Source organism: Pleurodeles waltl, chromosome 4_2 (assembly GCF_031143425.1).
Source record: "Pleurodeles waltl isolate 20211129_DDA chromosome 4_2, aPleWal1.hap1.20221129, whole genome shotgun sequence".
Lineage (NCBI taxonomy): Eukaryota > Metazoa > Chordata > Amphibia > Caudata > Salamandridae > Pleurodeles > Pleurodeles waltl.
Window position 1 is genome coordinate 816700666 of NC_090443.1, and position 23022 is coordinate 816723687.

The 23022-nt window shown below is 42.1% G+C and overlaps 1 protein-coding gene across 8 annotated transcripts in view; it reads right to left on the minus strand.

The window, feature by feature from the left end:
- DNAJC6 (DnaJ heat shock protein family (Hsp40) member C6) overlaps positions 1-23022 on the minus strand; it is a 482733-nt gene that overhangs the window by 214472 nt on the left and 245239 nt on the right. For all 8 annotated transcript variants that reach the window (XM_069232500.1, XM_069232501.1, XM_069232498.1 and 5 more), the window contains 3 exons: positions 16158-16308; positions 6795-6844; positions 6477-6625 (listed from right to left, as the gene is read on the minus strand). In XM_069232500.1, coding sequence (XP_069088601.1) covers positions 6477-6625; positions 6795-6844; positions 16158-16308 — 350 coding nt within the window. The remainder of the gene's footprint in view (positions 1-6476; positions 6626-6794; positions 6845-16157; positions 16309-23022) is intronic.

Consider the following 23022-nt stretch of genomic DNA (forward strand, 5'->3'; position numbering starts at 1 on the left):
AAGACCAGGTCAGTCCCATTATAGGGTTACTGTCTGAAGTCCTGTGCAATGAATGCCATTCTCCAGGCCAGGGACCAGGAAGATTAATCTATTGGTGAGAGGAGCAGGCCGAACGACATGGACTGTCGTTTCTGTAGCGCAAAGAGCTGATCATCACTGGAGCTTCACACTGATGATCTTCATGAGTTGTCACTTTTGGTGTGAAGTGGAGGTCTTGGGTTGCCGGTCATCACAACGGGACATTGTTAGCACAAACAGCCGGTCCTGCTAGAGCTTCGCATTGGTGGATATCATGGATATCACAGGCGGACGATTCTTGGCATGTAGAGCTCACTTTGCTGTCATCAGGAGACCAAAACATCTAAATCTTCACCTTTTCTTCAGGAGGAGTTCACACTGATGCCAGCCAAGGGTCCAGGACCATCTCTTATGGAACAGGACTCACTCCTGCAGAACCCAGCAGAAGGTCTCAGGCAGATCCTAGCAGGTGAAGGTGGTGCTGGTCAGCCAGGGAGTTTGCAAGAAGGCCTCTGGAAGCTTGTTGTGTTCCTGTAGCTCAAAACAGGAGGTCAGCCATCTTACCCTTGGAGTCATTTTGGTGACCCTGGGTTGAAGGCAAGCAGATCCAATATTCCTTCTTCAGAGATCAGGAAAGACCATCTTCTGAATCAAACACAAGTCCAGAAGTGTTTGGATGAGAGGTTCTGAAGGTCTCACTTTTTTACCTGGTGCCAGCCTTTGTGTTTTGGGAATTTTCCGGCTTATGCCTAAAACTGGTTCTAGTCAGATCTTCCCTTTTTCCTGGTCCAAGCTTCAGACTGTCTAGGGTGACAAAAGGATAGGCAGGCCTGGAGTCAGGTTTCTTGGTGTGTGCTGCAGGCAGGGTCAGTCGAAGAGTAATCAAGGCAGGGCATAAGTGCTCCCACCTATCCTGTCAGGAAGACCCTTTCCCCTCACACCTAGGCCTCTTTTGTCTCAATGTTTCGAAGCAATGCACAACCGCCAATAAAAGAGCCATTCACAATCATGTAACCCAGGATAATGGCAGAAAGGCACAGGTGGTTTGGGCAGAAAAATGCAAACTTTCTAAAATTGCAAAAACAGCAAGGTGATAGATGGAATGCTTGTAAGAATCTCAGACACTGTCAATCACTTGGGCTGCATCCCATCCATCGTCCAAGATTTTTGCCCACCATGCCTCCTTATCTTGGATCCAGGAATGTGCAGATAAATCCTGACCCACCTCCAGTCAGAATTGTCCAGCCCAAACTGCCTGGCTAGGTCCTCCCTGAACTGGGACACAAGCAAGCCAAAACTGCTTTTGCCATGATTACGGCTGATCAGTCAGGTATAGGTTGGCTCCACTGGTAGAGTGAACATGGGACCCATGATTGTGCATACCTATTGCACATAGGGCATCAACTGTAACAACCATAAGGTGATGGATAAAATGCTTGAATTAATCTCAGGCACTGGCAATCACTCAGGCTGTATCCCAGTTCTTCATTTTTCAGCACTCAGTAAGGGTGAAATTTGTCCTGTTTTTTGTGTGTTTCTGTTCAGGGAGGACCTGATCAGGCAGTCTGGGCTGGACTGTTCCCATTGCAGCAGGGTTGAGACTAATGTGCATATGGCTGGGTCCAAACTGGGGTGCCAGGTGCCATGCCATGCACAATCGATTGGGATATGGCCCCAAATGATGACTAGGGCCTGAGTGAACTTCAGCATTCCATCCATCACTTTGTTGTATACTACAAACTCTCTAAAAATGTTCCAAATTGCACTTAAAATCTGACGTAACCATTAAAAAGGATTTTAAATTACAATGCAATTGAGTAGAAACAGCATATCTGAATCGTGCTCCAAGCTAAAGTTAGCACTTATAAAGTTTAATAAGGTAATTTAGTGTTATTTTGTGGGAGAGATAGGCCTTACAACATTGACAGGCATTCAAAAGCCAATAGGTCTCACCAATGCACGAGCTATTGGCTTTGCCAATGTGTTTTAGCCATGTTGTTCTCCAGCATGGCTGCTATTCGGCATAGCTAAAAGTTAGTGGCATTGAAGAGTTAGTGGCATTGAGTGTCGTAGAGTGGAATGGCAAAGAGTGGAGTGTTGTAGAGTGTAATGGCAGAGAGTGTTGTGTATTAGAGTGGCACAGTGTGGAGTCACGCAGACTACCATACTCTGGAGTGGCATAGAATAGAGTGTAATGGTGTAGAGTGCATTGGCATAGAGTGTTGTAGAGTATATTGGCGTCGAGTTTTGTGGCATTGAGTGCAATGGCATTGAATTAAGTGACGTACAATACAGCGTTGTAGAATGCAGGGCCACAGATTAGCGTGGTACATACGGGACTGCAGTTGTGCAGATTGGAGTGGTACAGAGTAGAGTGGAGCAGAGTAGAGTGGCATATAGTGCAGTGCTGTAGAGTGCAGTGGCACAGAGTGCAGTGACACAGAGTAGAGTTTTATAGAGTGGTGCAGAGTGGAGACTGGTATAGAGCTGAGAGATACAGAGGGAAGTGGTGCAGAGTAGAGTTGAGTGGCATAGAGTGCTGTGGCCTAGAGCTCAGAGTAGAGTCGAGTGGCATAGAGTGCAGTGGCATAGAGTGGTGCAGAGCAAAGTAGCATAAAGTTGTGCAGAGTAGAGTAGAGTGCCATAGAGTGCAGTGGCATAGAGCACAGTGGCATAGAATGGAGTAGTGCAAATTAGAGTGGCGTAGAGTTCAAAGGAAGAGAGTGCAGTGTTGCAGAGTAGAGTGTCAGAGTGGAGTAGAGTGGCGTAAGAGCAGTGGCATACAGTACAATGATGCAGCGTAGAGTGTAGTGCCATAAAATGCAGTGACAGAGTGCAGTTACGTAGGATGCACCAGCATAAAGTGCAGTAGTTAAGAATAGAGTGGCGTAGAGTGTAGTGGCATAGAGTTAAGTGGGTCAGAGTGTAGCAGAGTGGCATAGAGTGCAGTGGCATAGACTAGATTGTTTCAGATAAGAGTGAAATGGTGTTAAGTGGAGTGGTGCGGGGTAGAGTTCAGATGCGTAGAGTATAATGCCATTGAGTAAAGTGGTGTAGAGTGCAGTGACAAAGAGTGCAGTGATGCAGGGTAGGCAGCGCCTTGAGACCCTACCGGGTGAGTAGTGAGCTTAAGAAATTATTTTATTGATTGATTGATTAGAGTAGCATACAGTGGATTGGTGCAGATTGCAGGGGCATAGAGTTGAGTGTTACAGAGTAAAGTGTATTGGCGTAGAGTGTATTGGCATAGAGTGTCATGGTGTACAGTGCAGTGTTGCAGAGTGGCGTAGAGTACAGTGAAGTTATGTAGAGTAGATTGGTGTGGCCTAGACTGGAGTGGTGTAGAGTGCAGTGGTGAAGAGTGCAGTGGTGTAGAGTAGAGTGGTGCAGGGTACAGTAGAGATGTGTAGCGTGAAGTGGCATAAAGTTGAGTGGGGCTGAGTGCAGTGGCATGGTATAAAGTGAAGTGGTGCAGAGTAGGGTGAAGTAATTACAGTGGCAGATTTAAGAAAAGTGGGGCCGCACCCAATGCAGCCTCACTTTCCTTGCACCCCTTAGCAGCCCACTATTGCCACCATGTGTGCACTATATTTAAAATATGACGCACCATGGCGCAGGGTAGGGGGCAATAGCATCAGAATTTCTGGCGCTACTGATGTACTGTTCAGGGTTAGCGCCAAAGTTTTGCCACTAATCCTGAACAGTACATAAGGGCCCATTGTAACCAATGGTGTGCCCCTCTTTAACGTCTGCTCTCAGCAGGCGTTAAAAATGCCAAAAATTCAATTTTTTCTGTCCCTATAATGGGGGAACGCCCTCGCTGCATACATTATGCCTGGTGGAGACATAATGTTGCGCAAGGGGTTACAAAGTGGCTCAATTAATGCATGTCCCCACTTTGTACATCTGGTGCGGCATTTTTGCTACAATATCGCCACATTTGCTTTTAAAAAAATGCCGCTAATGTGGCAATATTATGGCGCAAGAGGTCCCATATCTGCCCCATATTGTGGTAGCACACTGCCATTACAGACAACAGATTTTCAATCGAAATGACCATTACATTTGCACAGACATACATCTTTACTAATAAAACTATACAATATTCAGATGAAACTATGTAGAGATTGCATCACCTAGTTTAATTATTTGTTTCAGAAACAACAAAAAGTGTGCTTCATTTGCGCGTTCATAATTCTGATATATTCTGAAGTACTTACACAGTTCAGTTAAATGCTGTTGTGTGCCAGAAAAAGTCTGTTTCCTACCCACAGTATCCAGCAAGATTGTCACATAAATCCTCTCTCTTGGAAGACAGCAAAAGAAAAGTAAACAAGGCCTTTTGAAGGCAGTCTTGACATTTGACCTCGGTCTTTGACACAGCACAGTAAATGTGATAAGAACAAGATTTAAAAGCCTGTTAATAGAAAGCGACTTTGTGGAAGGGTAATAAAAACATGGTTTAGGCAACAGGAAGGACGAACTTAAACTTGAAGAGCCTAAAGCGAATAAAGTCAGAAAACAGAAAGCCAGAATGTATGAGTTACAAACTACGAAGCCAGTGGTAATCAGCGAGTGGAATGCATTCCTAGGTCAACTTTCTGAAAGTCTCCAAGAAGTCTTTAGCAAACCAGACAGCTATGCTAGGCTGTGATCTAAAAAACAACTTAACAGGTTTTTCACTGCTAGGACACGTAAAGCTTAAACATGCATGTCCTACTTTTTAAATGCCATACACACTTCCCTATGAGCCTTTCAAGCTTTTCAGGCCTGCCTTAGGGGTAACGTGCAAGTATTAACAAAGAAGGTTTAGCCCTGCCTGAAGGATTACCTTGCAAGGTACAAATGATAGTTTAAAACTGCACTACAGGTTGCAGTGGCAGGTCTGGCACATATTTTATTGTGCTACTTTAGCGGATGGCACAATGAGTGCTGCTGCCCACAAGTAGCATTTAATTTACAGGCCCTGGTTACAGGTAGTACAATTTACTAGGGACCTACAAGTAAATTGAATGGGCTAATTTTACCAGGTTTTAAGGAGTGAGCATAAGCACTTTAGCACTGGTTACAAATAAAGAGCATTGCAACCTAATGCAAACAAAAACGAGTTCAACAAAGTAAGGGAGTGAAGACAACAAGTTTAGAGGAATACCACACCATTGATGTCAGGTCTAACACATTGCTTTATCTGGTAATAGAAAATAGTGCAAGTACCCAATACTTTTCTTAGTTGCCTACAATTGCTTCAGCCAAATTCCACTGCACCCTTGTAACCTTTTCCTTCTCTTTCTCTTCAACCTCCTTTCTTTCCTGTATTTCTCTCTTTTTCTGTGAATAAATCCTGATGATTACACTGGGCTAAAATGAATGAAGACTTTTTGTGTTCTCAGAAGGTCCGATTCACAGATTTGGTTCATTTGACCTCTAAAAGACCTTTTGGTCTGTAAGAAGCTCAAATTATAATTTGTTAACACGTTACAAATTGCAATTTGGATTTGCGGCTACAAACCGATTCGGTGTTTGAAAGGGGCATATTTAGGGTGTATCTTCCAAATACCGATTCCCAGTGGACTGCATTAATGTTCTGCAACTGAAATCTGGTCACAAACCATTAATTTTTTTCAGACTACCGAAAAGTAGCAGTTAAGCAGTCTCAAACGGGAAAGGGCTGCGAATCATGGTGGGTCTTTACTTGCGACCTACCTCCTTAATATTAAGGAGGTAGGTCAAATTGCAACTCACTAGTAATCAGTTTTTTGTAAATTGACCTATTAGTGCCAAGGTCGGTTCGCAAAAACAGAATGGATTCTGTAAAAATCGGTGCACAATATGTGAAAACGTTTACTAAATACATTCTTAGTACATTTGGCCTCAAGTCCTGGTCCTTAAAAATGAGTGCCAGTGCCCACCACCTGCAACCAGTGGCACAAAAAAGCACTGAGTAAACGCCAGTTTAGTACATTCATTGGTGATCTGCTGGTGCCCAGGCATTCACCACGTCAGCGAAGGCAAGTTAAATGTGTGCCTGCCTTTGCCAGCTGCTTGCCCTACTTTTGTCATCACTGTAATGGCAACTGTCTGTCTCAGGACACAGGGACCAGGACTGAATTAGCCCCGTTTACATTTAGTGATATCTGCCGACGAGAAACAAAGAATTACGTCTTCTGAAATGTTCCATTGGCACAGCCTCTGCCAGTCACCAATGTCGACAATGTAACAAGTGCCTTCTACCATCTGTTGTGTGGCAAGGCCCACCTTAATACTCGATGAAGAGCTTTAAGATGTGCTTAATTGTGAGTGTTACATTTTTACTCTTCGGTGGATATGTTTTCTCTACTTTTTTTGTTTGTGAATGCTTTGGTTCATTTAATCGCTGCAGTCATCTGAAAAGTATAGATTATTTTTGCATCACAAATATGGTCTGTGATTGAGTTAATATTGTGCATCCGACCACTTACCCGGTTATGGAACTTGGCACTGCGATATGACCTCTGGGACAGGTTGAACACAGTATAGTGATCGAGATGTCTCGAATCTAGAAACGACCGAACATCTTCTATATGATTCCGGAATCCCAGTTCTACGCCTTCAGCAGGATATGACATAACTACATAAAAATGAAACAGTGAAAAATAAAGAGAAAAACAAAAAAGAGTAAAACAAGGTTGGAGGAATTGCAAGTACCGTGCAACAATTACATGTGTCAGTCTCATTATGCTCTTGTGAAGTTATTTTATAGTTACATTTATGTAAAAATGAAGACGTGAAAGACTTACCAATGATTCTAGAAGTAATGTAAGAAATGTCTAGCTCCCCCTTTGCGTAACTGGAAAAAAATAAAACAGTGGTTTTAAAAAATAGAAATGAAATGTTAAAATGTGGAAACACATATTCTAAAAAAGCAAGCATTTATGGTAAGCACACGAGACGAACTTTTCATATCACCTGAAAGCACAGTGAGGCATGAGAGTGTTTGTGGGAGATATGGAGATTCCAAGTTATTGATAGATGATTAGAACACCAACAGCCTCATTACTAGTTGCCTGGAGGGGGTATCCCTCCATTGATACTGCTCCAAGTAGCCCGGATCAGTATCCCTCCAGGTAGAGTACTCCGGGCAACCACAAGTGGCCCAGGAGTCCTATGGTCAGAAACACCAAACCCGTTTTTACTGGGTGTCAATCCCCATCAAGAGAAAACACAGATGACTCCAGGCAGGGACCACACAGGAAATGGCTCAGCCTGGACCCGCCAGACAATCTTTTGCACCACAGGTGCTGTAGATAATTTGCCCTATATCAGTCCCTTGTCATAGGGTGACTATTCTGCTAAATCCCATAGCTGATCTCCAACCAACAGCAGCACTGCCCCACAGCCACTTTCCATCTGCTGAAATGAGGTGATAAATGGAAGCACTAAAGGGGCCATTACTAGGCCCAGAATTGGGAATGACCTGTGGTCCATTTTGATGCCTCCGACCACCCTCCTCCCAGTAAATCCAAGCTGAATAGAGGGCAACTTGTAATCTCCAAATTAGGGTCTAATTGGCAGTCAAGAAATAAGGGGAAACCATCTGACATTTCTTTAAAAAATGCTAAGTCTGGTGGAGACGTTCATGCTGAAGATTCCTTACTCAGAAAATGGCACTTTCTCCGGAAATAGGCAATTTTTTCATTACATCTCAAAATTCTAGATCAAGCCCTTAGTTCTCAAAATACTGAAATGAATGTGTTTGTCACAGAAATTCCAAATGAAGATCCAAGAATAATGTACATTAGTAGCTGCTTTCAAGATGGCAGGTATGTCATGTTTGTGGGTCCTGTGAACCAATTTTCAACCACAACGCTTTTCAACAGTTACTGTCACTGCAAAATTGCTGCTATTTCCTGCTTACCCAATGCTCCTGTTTTAAAGATGTAACTTCAGATGAGTACTAATGTTCTGTTTGCTGAGAAACTAATTTAATGTTCCAGTACCAATTGACAATTCAATTAAGAACCTTACTGACAGTCTCAGCGCTCTCTTATACATAGTGAAAGTTTTGAAGTAGGTTAACACAAACAATGAAAATCACAGTGTGTGCATGCTCTTAAGAGACCTAGCTTTGTACCTTGGCACAGTTTTGCCGTTCTATTAGTTCTGTATGTGCCTTTGTCCCAAGATTGACTTTCCTATATACAGATTTTGAACGTCACCCTCTATGGTCTCTGGACATGCAACCTTTGACAGAGACAGAGACTCAGGTAGACAACAGTAAGAACACAGAACAGACCAGGATCTGGAATTGGTTTTTCAATCATAAATAACAAACACCACCAAAGCTTCACTCCTTTTAGGAACATTTAGGGTGCACTGTCCTTATGTAGTCATGTAAATATGGTCAAATCCCAGTGGCTCCACTCAGATTTTTATCTTCCTGAGGTCAATAATAAATGAGTGCCGCTGGACTGAGTAACAATAAACATCTATTATTCAGCACCTAGATGTAACAAGGGGTTAACATGTGGTTTACAAATACACTTTAGGTTATGGCATGTTATTTAGCCACTTCTTTGCTAGAGCATGCTTTGCAGATGGATTTGAAAGTACAACTCATGCCACTGATGACCTAACATGTCTTTAAGCTTGACCCTGAAACTGACCAACCTCCTTCTGTTCCATCAGCAGACTGAGACAGAAGAGCACCACCTCTTATAATTGAGTGACACACTATTGATTTCCAGCTGTACCACCATTTTCATCTAGGTAAGACTCCTGGGTCTTTCTAGACTCCCCTTATCTCCCATAACTCATCATGACACACTGTGTCATTCCTAGTAAGTGAGGGCGCTACACTGTATCCTCTCAGAGTATATTTTAATGCTAGGCCTCCTGTCAAAAACCAGAACCTCAGTGGGTAATACATTTTACCTGCAAGGCTTTCTATAGTGGAAAATAGTTAGGAGTCAGCTGCATGGACTCTCTCACTCATTGGGCAGTGCACATGGTCTCCTGGATTGCTATAATGTGGCACAGGGGTAGGTGGGGAAATTTCACCCTTGCCCCACTCCTTAAAGATGCCCCAAATTGCAGGTTGTAGGTAAGGCTGTCTGTATTGCAATGTTTCTATTTTTGAGTCAGCATTTACAGCTATATTTTGTTTTTCCAAATTGTTGATGATGTTGATTTTTAAAGGATGTTCTCTAAAAAGATCTTATCAGTAAACTCTAACATATAAACTCCAACATACAAACTCACTCACACAGCTCCTTGTGAAGTTGGCCTAATGATGATTGATGCAGAATGAGCTAAATTGTGTTTCTCTAAGTAAGGAATTAGATTTGTGCAGGGCACGTCATTTGTTATTTGTGAGGATCCCACTGTGTCCTGTTTAACAACTGTCATCATGCAGCACCTATCCTTTTTCTACATCAAACCAAAATCCTTTACTCAGAGTTGGGTGAATTTTTGGTTGGCTACTGGATAGGCTCTCCTAGTTAATCAATCATATCATTCTTATCTTCAATAAATAATGAGAAAGTAAGATTATCTACTATTTGGCTAGATCAGATCATTTCCATAAAGGTTTCACATAGGAATATTTGGCTAATATTTGCTAGCTAGGGCCAGAGTGATAAGGCAGTCCTCTGAGTAAAAGTGTGAAGTGTTATGTGTAAAAACGCAACCAAATAATATGGTTATTATGAAAAAAGGACCTTAGGGCTCTTATAGCTGTAGCAACCTTCACGCACTTTAGTGTAGGTCCCACAGTACTCAGGCCTTGCGCAAAATTAATATGAGTCACCAAACACAATTTTAGGATCATTCCTGCCAGGCGGCTTACAAATCTACATATAGCTCCTCATTACGAGTCGGCGGTCCCAGGACTGCCAGACTCGCAGTGGCAGTCTGACAGCCGCCAAAGCGGTGGCCCCACCGCTTTGGTGAAGGTCAGACCGCTACATTAAGACCATGGTGAAAGCACCACGGTCAGACTGCTGGCACCTCCAGTTTCCCTCCACAGGAGAGGCTGGCGGTGCCGGCGGTCATAATCCACCAGGGCAGCGCTGCATGTAGCATCCCCCTGGGGATTACGTGTCCCCTCTCTGCCAGCTTTTGCATGGCAGTCCCACCGCTATGTAAAAGCTGTCAGAGACGGGGTGCAGGGTGCACGGGCCCCAGGCGGTCCATGCACTGCCCATGCACTTTGCATGGGCAGTGCAGTGGCCCCCAAGGACAGCCCCATCGCGCTTTTCACTATGTGCTGAGCAGACAGTGAAAGTGCAATGGGTGCTATTGCACCCTAAGCACTGCAGCATTGCTGCCGGCTTAATTACGAGACAGTGTCAATGTTGTGGGCTGTTTCCCACTGGGCCAGTAGGTGAAACTCTGTTTCCGCCTGCCAACTCAGCGGGAAACTCGTACTAGGGGCCGCAGGAAGGTCACTGCACTGGCAGTGACCTGACTGCAGGAGTTTGGCAGTAGGCCTTTTCTGCCCACCAAACTCATAAAGAGGGGCATAATTCCTCCAGTATTGTAGTATTCACGTTTGCCCCAGTGGACCCTCACAAACTCAAACATCTTCAACAGAGGACTTTCAGCACCCTGCCCACTTCATTCTAGGTTCTTCCTGGTCACCATTTCTCTCTGAGCCTTGAGTCTTTGAAGCTTCCCATGACACAGCTACTGGAAGAAGGCTCCTCATAGATTGTGTTTTCTCAGCAGATGTGAGTTCAGATAGCCCTATGGTGCAGGTCATGAAACAGGGCCTTATGCCTTTCACAAGGTATCCACTGTGCACCAATAAACCACTCTACTTCAGATCCCAATATAACTTTCTTACATCAACTGAGCAAGTGTTTATTTGTGGTAGAGCCACTGGGTCTTTCAAAACTCTACTCATTAAAAGAACCAAGTATAACTTGCCCTATTCAGTCCTAAATGAACGAATAGCACTTTGAGGTCAACTACCACTCCATTTTTTACAATTGTGCGGGTATCCTTTCAAGAGAAGGCACAGATGTCTTTAAGGAAAACTGACAATATGTGAATTGCAAATGCTCTCTTGATCAAGGAGTGAAGAAGGTGTGAAATGGCCATGGCTAAGTTATGTGTTTTCTTAGCCCTCTGTTGCTGGATTAAAGACAGAGCATTCCATGTCTCAAAAGTCACATAACTAAAATAGATAGGTAAAACTGGACAACAGATTTGAGTATTCTAGCCCAAATTAGATTTATGCCATAATTGTGGTATACATTTCATTTAGCAAATCTGACATAAATATTAGTTGAAAACTAAATAGTTTATTCTGCATGTAGGCATTTTGGCCTCTAAAAAAGCTGTCAGAGCTCAGTGCAGCATGACACAGGTGAAAGGAACAAGTGACTGAGCCAACACACCAGTTTTCATAAATGCCCCCTCCCCAAAGAGATAGGATACCCTGTGCAAGTAATGCTGATGTACGAGGAGATTGTTGTTATTATGATGACATGGCCAAATGACAGTTTAATACACCAACAACGTAGGGCCTTATTAAGATGCTGGTGGATGGGTTACTCCATCACAACGGTGACTGAAATCCCATTCGGCGAAATATAAATTCTATTATTTCCTATGGGATGTAGATTTCAGCAGACAGGATATCCATCACCATTGTGACAGAGTAACCCGTCCACCAACATCTAAATCAGTCCCTTAATTTCAGGGGGCTGCATTAAGAATAATAAAACATAACATTTTAGAACGCACGTTATGCATGTTTGGCAGGTTTAAACCTACATCAGAGATGGAAAATAATGAGGTGTAACATAAAAAAGGTTGAGAAAAGTATAAGGATTTCTCTCATCATAGATTGTGTTGGAGAAATAAGATTCTTCCTTCAAAACTTGCAATCTGTACCTCTGTTTCTAGATGCTTCCAACCTGTATCTCTGTTTCCAGATGCTAGGGAAACCAAACCATTCTCTATAAAGATCCTGCAAGAAAGACAGCTTCTTCTCTTGGCTCAAGTCTCTGATTCAGAGTCATCGCAGAGACAGAGGGACATATGAATGTGCACTTAGGAGAAGGAGAAGTTTTGTTTTTCATGTAGAGCCAGTGCCCGATCTGAATCTTTAAATCCTAATTCAAACATGGTTGAAGCTTTTGGAGAACAAAGGTCAAGAGGAGCCAACATGGAGAAGGTAATATACTGACCCACCAAAACATGCAGCTCAAAACTCCTGGAGTAGGCCCTATCTGACAGTTGCAGTTCAGCAATGAGGCAGATTCCACCAGGTATCCACAGGAACCACCCTCTTGCAGGACAATCCCAACTGAACTGGAACATGGGCTCAAGTAATTGGCATCAATTTGGGATGAATGACAGCGCAGAATTGAATTTGTGGCTAGGAAATCATTTACAACTACCTCTTCCCCATTTTGAGTTTTGTGTCTTCTTCTAGGGGAGTAAACAAAATCTCACAGTTTAGTTTATGCAACTAGTACATGAGCTCAAGCATTTTTTTCATTTCTGAAAGTGACAAAATGGGTAAAGATTATGGCCCATATTTATACTTTTTGACGCAAACCTGCACAGGCGCTGGTTTGCGTCAAAAAATGTTCCGCCGGCCAACGCCATTCCAGCACACCAGTCGGGCGGCATATTTATGGATTGACGTTAGCCGGTGCTGCGGGCTGGTTAGAGTAAAGAAAATTTACTCTAACCGGGCAGTGCAGGCACAGGGAAGAATGGGGGTTGTGCGTAAAAAAATGGTGCAAGTCAGTTTAGAGTAAAAACTCATGGCTCTAACCGGACTTGCGACATTTTTTGATGCACAACCCCGATTGAAATGACTCCTGTCTTAGGAAAGACAGGAGTCATGCCCCCCGCCTAATGGCCATGCCCAGGGGACTTTTGTCCTCTGGACATGGTCATTGGGCACAGTGACATGTAGGGGGGCCCAGGTTAGGCCCCCCTATGCCACTTAAAAAAAAAAAAAATAACTTACCTGTACTTACCTGGGATGGGTACCCCCATCCATGGGTGTCCTCCAGGGGTGGGCGAAGGTGGCAGGGGGTGTCCCTCAGGGCAGGGAAGGGCCCCTGTGGACTGCTTCCATGGTCAGAGACCATGGAAATGAGCCCACATGTCCCTTAACACCTGTCCTCACCCAGGCATTAAAAAACTGCGCAAATCAGGCTGTGCGCCATTTTTTAAGGCTCACCCCCTCCTGTGCAGCAAAATGACACGGGAGTATAAATAAGGCGCACATGCCTTAAAGTCATTTTTTGGACGGGAATGCCTACCTTGCATGTCATTAACGCAAGGTGGTTTTCCGCATCCAGAAAATGATGCACACTGCTGAATTTTGACGTTTGAGGGGGCGGATGTCAAAGTATAAATCTGGTGTTAGGTTTGTGCCGAATTGCGCCAAAAATTTTGATCTCTTGATCTTGGCCAATGGTTATACCAGGACAGAGAGAAAATATGTAATCATACTAGAGTCAACTACTTGCTACTTTTGTCTTTTGGATTTTATGGTTATATGCATATATGCAATTATGTATAATTCTACCGTTATAATAGTTTGTGTTTAATTTTGGTTCCTTATGCTACACTTGATAAAAAATGTAACATAAAAATGGCATCTGCCATTGTCCAGGATAACCATTTCCTGTACTCAAAATCTAAAACTGTTACCCATCATCTCCTCAGGAATAAAGGGTCAACCTTTTGGGCAAAGGTCAATTTCTGAATTAACTACCTCTACTTCAGAGATGATCAGACTTTGCTGGCTTTGCTGACAAGTAGTTCATACAATGGTGCAGAGTCACAGTGACTCACGGCCTGCAGAGATGGAGCCATGTGAAATACCTTGCCCACATAAGTAAGCACCAACATAAATTGGAGCAATGCTGGAACAGCAATATTGATGTTTAGCGATCCAAATCACCTTCAATACAGTACTAGTCTGTGGTCTCTTTTAGCCACTATTCCTCCCTTTTGTGCCATTTTGTATGCCTCTGTCAAACTAATATTGCCAAAGTGCTAATATTTCAGCATTTCCTTTAGGTTCTATATTCTTTTTGTTTTTTTCCTTTCAGACACTAAAAGATATTCAACAGAAACTTCAACTCCCATTATCCTGTGGGTGCAGTAGTGTGCAAACAATTTTTGGATCTCCTTGTGTAAAAAGAAGCCCATCTTTTGGCCAAATAGCTGTTATTCTCTCGACTCAGAGAGCAGGAATAGCAGTTTCCTTAGACTGCCTATTGTGATCTTGAAAACAACAATGAAGAACACCAGGGAAGTTATCTGAGAAAGATACCTTGAGATCTTTAGATTTTGAATGGGAAGCTAAACAAATGGTTAGCACCATGTACTTGTTCACTTGTGCTTGTGGTTAGAAACTCTTACTTAAAGTTAGGAGTGTCCAGAACTGAGCAGAGAGCATGTTTTCTTAACGTTGCTGGGGAATGAAAATCAATTCCCTGAATACCTTTGCTTATTGCATCCTTTGTGTGTCCGCAGATTCTTTTCCTTTCATTTTCCTTTCTCATTGTGGTCACTGTAAATCTGAGGTCCCCTTGTTCTGTAGCATCGCTAGGAAGTACATCACCTCCATATATGAGTTGCTTTATGTTTATTTTAGTGGATTGTGCTCATTTTGTGTCATGATAAATATAGTAGTAATTTTTCTGTGAAGTTTGCATCTATTTATTGGTTACCTGATGCTACTTGTGGAGTTAGTTGAAACATCGGTAATGTGTTCTTGCAAATCACTTGTACTTGTGTAACTCATGTAATGGCATACGTATTTTGAAGTACTTTACACATATTTATCAATGTTAAGGATCACATTATATGTCATCATTCCCACAATCTACTGTACAAGTATGTATGTGTTCTATGCTATTATATAAAATGTGACTTTATAGGAGGTTTTCAGTCTGCACATTAGATGGTAAAGACAACATTTAACAAAGCACTTAATGCTCACTCAAGGTGGTGGTCAATACAGTCAATCTTATTATGGCCCTCGTCAAAGTCTGTGTGTCCAAGCATAGATTTCAATGGGTACTTGTGTATTAGCATTTCACAGGTGCAGCTTCTCCTTGCTGAAGTTAACTCTTCGTGAGCATTTCTTTTGTAGTGTGCTATACAATAGGCAAGTGGGTGTTTGACGTTTCCTCCTTGGTGAACTGGTCTTTTATACCTCAATCAATTGATAAGAAAATGCCAGTTATTGATTGGCAGGGCTGTTTCACTGAACATTACTTCTAAGTCCTGCCATTCCTCAACTCAATTTTCTTTGTTGCACCAACATTATACACACTTTTCTACCCACCTCCAACCAGTGGCAAGATCTCTCTCTCGAAAGCCCAGAATTGTGGAAGCTACACAGTTTAGTACAATCATCATAAAAGCACGTATGGCCTTCAGAACCTCATAGAAAGCAAGAACCACTTCAGTGCCATCAACTAGCAAATACAATAGGTCCAGTGCATGGTGACTAGATTTTTCAGTCAGAAAAGTGGCAAATATGTTGTTAGGTACTGTGACCTGTGCACAGAACCTTAAATGGAATATGCTTAGCTGCATGGAAACAATGAAGATTATCAAGAATGGAAAACACCCAGCCCCATGTATACACCTTTCAAAAGAGATATCTATGAAAATATGTTCCCTCTTTTGTGCATCATTCACAAAAGATACCAAGAAGCTTTTGCAAAAGGGAAGCTGGACAGACTGGTAAAGACCCTTTTTGTAGTCAAGAGTTAATAATACAAGAAACATTTGCTGATAGCATCCTGCAAGAGATGTTAGTAGCATTTCATCTATAATTTTTACTAATTAGTCACCAACATTTAAAATTTTAGACACTCAGTGCAGACACTGTCAACAACATAAATGTATTTGTAATAGCAGGCTCATCTATCAATCCTTGATGAAAGAAGCACTAACTGACTCTTGAAAAGTCACATAATTATGCTTGTTCAATCTCTGTTGACATTTTTTAACATTAAACATATCAAACATGCCCTCTTTTTATGAATATATTATGATCATTCTTTGAATAGTATGGCATCTTAAGATGTACAGTAAACACTTTTAGGATTCCCATCATAATCTTATCTCCTAAATAGGCAGCAGAAAACCTAAAAAGAATAGTAACATACCTGGCTACTGATTGCATTACTTTTGAAGATGTATCTTTTAATGTGTCCTTAAGGTTGTCCTTGAAGTTGCTGAACAGCCTTCCTGCTCCGCCTTTTACCATATCAAGTAGGCCTCCACCGTAGTTGGCCTCCATGTCTGGAGATGAGGCACCTGAAGAGAGACCAACATATATTTTAGAAAGATTAATGAATGATACCTAGAATATTGCATGATTATCAAATCACAATATTTTTGTTAATGTACAACATTTTTCAGTTACTTGTAAAAATTGAATATTAAGCCAATTACATTTCAAATAAAAGTGGCAATAGGATCAAAATAGTAATATTTCTGAAACTTCCGCAGTAGTAGTCAGCTGTGGTATCTGAATTTTGTTATATTCTACCCCAGTGGTTAATTGTTTTTCCTCACTGAGAACAACACTTTTTACTCACTTAGCACTGCTCTAGTGGGGGACTCTGTTAACCAAGATTCCGAGGGCCACAAGAGTCGAACCCTGCAAGAGGCTACAGCTGGCCCTGAGGAGGCGCTATATATCACAGTGGATAGTCCCTCTGCATGCGACACGTGGGGGTCGCACCCAGGCAAAACCTGGGCCAAGGGCAGGTACGTCCTACACCTGTCAGTGACAGGAAGAGGCAGGGCAGGGCAGGGCAACCCACCTTGGCCCTTATCTTTTTTTTGTGGCAAACAGGCAGTTTTTAAGTAAGAACTTGTCTGACCTTGTAATTTTAAAGAATCTCTTTTGGCGCCTGATTGTGGAAAGGATTGTGGAAAGCCTTATTGTGTTAGGCCAATTTGTCTGTCATTGTGAGTGGTCTCACTGTTCCTTGCATTTGTGTCACAAAGCATTTGGGTTCCTGTATATCCTCCAATTGACCTAGGCTGAAAACGCTGATCCCATATGATGGTCATTTGGAGTGCCGCCTAAACTAGGCATCAGCCATAGCAATGGGGAAAAAGAAAACAACAGATAAGTTGCATGGAGGAGGAAGTGAAGGAAACTCCCAGGACACTCTGCAGAAAATTACACTCTTAATGAGATTGGCAAGTTGACTGAGGAAGCTGAAGGTCTGTCAGCGCCCAAGTTAAAGCCGGAGGGTAGAGGTATTAAGGGGAGGTGAAATGCCCAGATGGGTATTAAATCATACCTCAACAAACCAAAGGAGGGCAGTCCTGCAAGAGCTAATAGTAAGGAGTAGATGAGTGGAATAAATCGTTTGATATTGGTGCAAGATGCAGTTCAATTCGAACTTTCATGCAATCCCTTTTTACTGCAGGCTTTACCATCTGTTTCTGTACCAGCTGATACTGAACTCACTAATCGGTTTGAGATCTTGAGTTCTACAATTTAAGAACCAGTAGTTTATGAGCTGCCCAGTTGTGAGTTACCTGTGTTCACGGACAAAGAAGGTACTGAAGATACAACTGCCCAGTTAACTGTACTTTAAAAAGATATTGCGTCTTTATGTGATTGCATGTGTAGATTGGCTGCGTCACTGAATGAAAAGCTGGACAATCTTTCTGATTTGGTGACTTGCATAAATAATTCATTTTTAAACAATAAAGGAAGAGTAACCTCTACTAGTCCTGGACAAAGCTCTGACCAGGGGAATCATGATTTCAGGGATAATGCATGCCCTCTAAGGAGTAGTTTCCAGGTGGAACCTATAGGGATGCAAAATAGTGCACGTACATCAGGACCATTGGTTGATTCAAGGCGCACTCTGCCCATAGTTCAACGGAAAACCTTTCTGGTTTCAGTTTCATATGTAGAAACAAAATGTTTAAAATCAACTCTGATGACAGTATAATCCAATTCATCCAAACCTTTTCTGGTTTCATTTTTATTTGTAACAAATAAAATGTTTAAATCTGAGCCTGCTTTTTATTTGTGACAAATAACATGTTTACACCTGAGGCTGTTTTTATCTCTGAGAGCTGTTTTTTTTTTTTCTTTTCTGAAACCAGAAAGATTTTCCATGAACTGTAGATGAACTGTATAACCCTTTCTTCAAGAGCTGTTTTATGGCCCTAGTTGTGGGCTCCTTGTATTTCCCAAATCAGCAGACCTGTAAGAATGCAGCTCTCTCTCATAACTCTGATTGGCTGTTCCTAACCAATCAGTGTGAAGGTGTGTTTCACAAAACTGAAAATGTGTCGGTATGACTGAGGGATGAGGAATGAGGAGTAGGGATGATGGCTGAGGCATGAGAAGTAGGAATGATGGATGAGAAGTAGCGATGAGAAGCAAGGATGTGGGATGAGAAGTAGGGATGATTGAAGAGAAGTAGGAATGAGAAGCAGGGATGAGGAGTAGGGATGATGGAAGAGAAGCAGGGATAATGGATGAGAAGTAGGGATGATGGATGAGAACTAGGGATGATGTATGATGGATGATGGATGAGAAGCAGGGATGATGGATGAGAAGTGAGAAGTAGGGATGATGGATGATGGATGAGAAGCAGGGATGATGGATGAGGAGTAGGGATGATGGATGTGAAGCAGGGATGATGGATGAGAAGTAGGGATGATGGAAGAGCATCAGGGATGATGGAAGAGCATCAGGGATGATGGATGAGAAGTAGGGGTGATGGATGAGAAGTTTGGATGATGTATGATGGATGAGAAGTAGGGATGATGGATGAGAAATAGGGATGAAATATGATGGATGAGAAGTAGGGATGATGGAAGAGAAATAGGGATGATGGAAGAGAAGCAGGGATGATGGATGAGAAGTAGGGATGATGGATAAGAAGCAGGGATGAGACGCAGGGATGAGAAGTAGGGATGATGGAAGAGAAGTAGGGGTGATGGATGAGAAGTAGGGATAATATATGATGGATGAAAAGCAGGGATGATGGATGAGAAGTAGGGATGATGGATGAGAAGCAGGGATGAGAAGTAGGGATGAGGAGTGACGAATGAGGATGTCCTAAAATGGATGTTGTAGACACATTTGAACTGTGATATTATTTCAGATTCAAGTGAATATGTTTAAAATGGCTGTTTAGTCTTCTTTCTAGTGACCTTCTCACCATTACCGTATTCTAAATAAAAAGTTCATCCTGTGGAAATTGAGTACTTGTAAATCTACAATACAGTAGGAGCATGTGCTGAACTGAAGTATGGTATGCGTTCTATCAAATTCTGGCATCTGTAGTATCAGTAGATATCGGCACTGTAAACTCACCAGACCCACTTGAGGCTCTCATCTTACCCATACTTTCTATCTCCAACCCTAACTGTCCTACAGCAAGGGTGCAGTTTTGGGGGCTGCTTAAGACAGACGTACAATGATGTCACTAGTGCCTGAACCACTAAATGGAAGTTCATGTCTGGAGGGATATAGCAGTGGGCACAATGCACTGATAAGTCCTCATAGACTCTTCAAATTGTCATGATGAAAACGCCCCATTTTAGGATGGTATTGTTGTATGTGTCTTTCTATTATTGACAATGGCTATTAGGTACTGAGAAAAATATGTTAAAATCTGAAATACAAGCACTGTTTACCGTTGAATTTAGTTCTACTATTACCAACTGCAGGAAATGCAATACAATTTAATGAAAGAGAAAAGCAAAAGCCATTCGAAATAGAATGCTGAAAAGGAGGATGAGTGACGAGAAGAAATGTTGTGCAGACTGAGCCCAAACATTGCCTTAGTTCATCACTTGAAGGTTTGCTTTGAGACCACCTGTTCTGGTGGTGCCGACCAAAAACTACCTGTTGCCGATGGGGGAATCTAGATTACCTTCTTTTTATGTGATCAGATTAGCTAAAGGTCGTGGAAAAACATATCAAATAGAAGTAAACCTTACCATAATTTTGGAAACATTTTTGAGGCCTGCAAGATATCCAGCTGGCATTGGCATTAAGGGCATCCAAGAAAAATGCAAAACACCCCCTAATACAGAAGCAGTGGATACAGCTGCGACAGTGGATTTCTTGGAGGGAGGAAATTATAAAGGACACAAATAACATTATTCTGTGTACTTGAGTCCCATCAAAAGATAATGGGGGAGGAAGCACCTTTCCTTTCCGAGGTTTCTCTACAGGGCTACAAAACGAGAGATGTCAGCGCCACGAGAAACAATGCAAAATGTAAAATAGTAAAATGTATTTTCCAGAGGGGCAAAACATGGACATTAGCAATTTAGTCTTTTCATAGCTATACGCCCTCTAAAATGTTAAAAGTAAAATGTAAAATAGTAAAAATGTATGTTCAAAAGCTGCAAAACATGGACATCAGCAATTTACTTTTTTACATAGCTTTAGTCACTCTGCCCAAGTATGTCCTTTCAGGACTTTCCCTGAGATGAGTAATTCTACAATAGTATAATGTGTATATGCGTTCTATGAGGTGTAACGAGCAAAAATGAGAAAATGTTCAACCTCAGCGTTCAGTTCTAACTGAGGGTTGCCATGCATGCTACATCCAACAATTACACATTGTTAGGGAAGTAAAGCATTAACTGCTTCACACCTTCATGGTGCCTGTAAAGACTTTCTAGATTACAAAAGCCATGTGGCAGAATGTCAGCGACTAGCCCCTCCCGGGATTAGTTATAAGCATATTGGGAAAGATTTCCTTTAGCACCCCTTAGTTCACTTATCACGAAGTGAAGAATAGTGCCAACTGTATCTCAGACGTCAATATGTTAGTAATCCTAATCTTTCCAGTAAAGGAGCAAATGTCCTGGTGCATCATACTTGCCTGGGTTCCAGTATTTACAACCTTAGGTAGCACCCTAAATGTTACACACACTGTACTAGCCACAAACAGATGATGGGGAGGTGTCCCACTAAATATAGAAAGAGACTGGTGCTCAGCTGGTACGTAGCTGGCCATTACGATTAACAGTACAATAACTTTGGACATACGAGGAATTCAAACCTCAAATTTCCTGAAAGTATTTAACAGGAACAAATATATCCAGCTGCAATTCGAACAGGGTCAAAAGTCTAAGTATCAGGATATAAGGGTAAATTAAGTGAATGCAGAAGTGAACTGAAGTAAAACTAAACAAACCAACATAACTGGTTCCTCCTAAAGCAGGCACAGAAATGCTCTTCGTGTCAAAACCTCTGAGGTAACACAAAGACGTTCTCGTTGGCAAAAGGACTTTATCTAGCGTAACAGGTGTCATCTTGATTATTATGCTATGGTTTCATATTCTTTCCAGATGTTTATGTTCACGGCATTTGACTAAGAGTTACTGGCCATACATGAGCATCATGCCTGCTCAGGTACAAATTGGAATGTGATGATTTAGATATCTTGCCTTTGTAATGAGGGAAATAGCATTTGACTTTCGAAAGACCTGGTCATGCAGACCATAGCTTCCTAATTCTCCATCCATATACACTTCTAGGCAGAGCTATGGATTGATTCACAGACCCCCTTCTTGACTCACCATAACCAGAGCACAGAATGGGCAACCATCACTTTGACCTGGCCAGATGCACACATCTTGGCTAATGAGCCTCCGAATCCCTTCAGCAAACACCCATACCTTCTCTTCACACCACACATTTGACATGTAGTCATCAGAAATTCCAGCTAAAAACAGATATATGACCTTCCCAAAAACATATTGCTAATCACAGAGGTAGTCATCTTCATGATCATATCCGCTTCCCTCCCCAAAACCGCTATGCTCACACTCACACTCATTATTGTTCATTGCTGTTCTAATAGCAGTACGCTCAGCTAAAACTCCCTTCATGTACACCCAGCAAGAATTCCTAAACATTTGGGGATCATCAAATTCACTTGCAATACCTCCATAAGCGCAAACTTAGTTTCTGTGAGCTGCCTGTGCATCCTCATTACTTCACCATTGTTCAGTCTCTTCTGCCACATCAGCTTCCAAAACACCTGCACCATACAGCCTCGCATAACAACCAAGAGTGTAGCAACAATGTTAAGTCAAAGGATTCCACAATTTCCGTGTAGTTTGTATAACAGGAGTTCACCAAGAAACTTCCATCTATACATTTTATCTACAGTTGGACACAACTCCGGAATCAGGATGAACACCATGGCAAAACAAAAACTCTCAGACAGAAAATATCAAACGTTATATGCCATCTTTCTCAGCCATGAGGGTAGAGAAGACCCTGTCAGGCATACTGGAATTCACCGAATTGTGGACAGTTATTTCTGTGTTTCAGACTAGTAATAACTCTAGTTACAATCCTACTTCTACCAAAAACATTTTATTTGATTTTCTGTTATCAGAGTAACAACAAACACAGTAAACAATCATCCCTCAAAGGATCCACCCACATCAGTCGTTCTGATTGTTTATTTAATATTTGGGTCAAAGCAACACAGCGGTTGTCCCTCTACTAGTTTGTTATGTCTCAGTTACTGGCTCTATGATTTGCAGTGTTCTTAGGTGATTTGGCCTTGTGAGTTCCCATGTCACTATTGAGAGGCGAACCAGGATGGGTGCTATACCTAAGAGGGCCTTCTCAGCTCTCTTGAGGTACAATAATATTTTCTCCATACCAAGGATGAGCCACACCCTTCCAAACGAGTCATTAATGGGTGGAATAAGAGCCATGCTTCACCAGGCCAGGAAAGCTTGTTTGGCGCATAAAAGATGTATGTTAACTAAAAAGACACTATGCCTCATGCATCCCCATGTTACCTCCGTCATCCACCTTGGGGCACTCATGGGATGTAGGTGAGGAAATTCATATAGTCCTATAGCATTCACACACTCACCAGCATCTGTCCGTTCTATTAGGGTCAATGTAAATATTTTGGCACCTAGTGCTGCCTAAGAAGTATCTTGTGCACAGTCTCTTGACCCTGTGCTTGTTAGATTTTCTTAGATATCTTGCTTCGAATA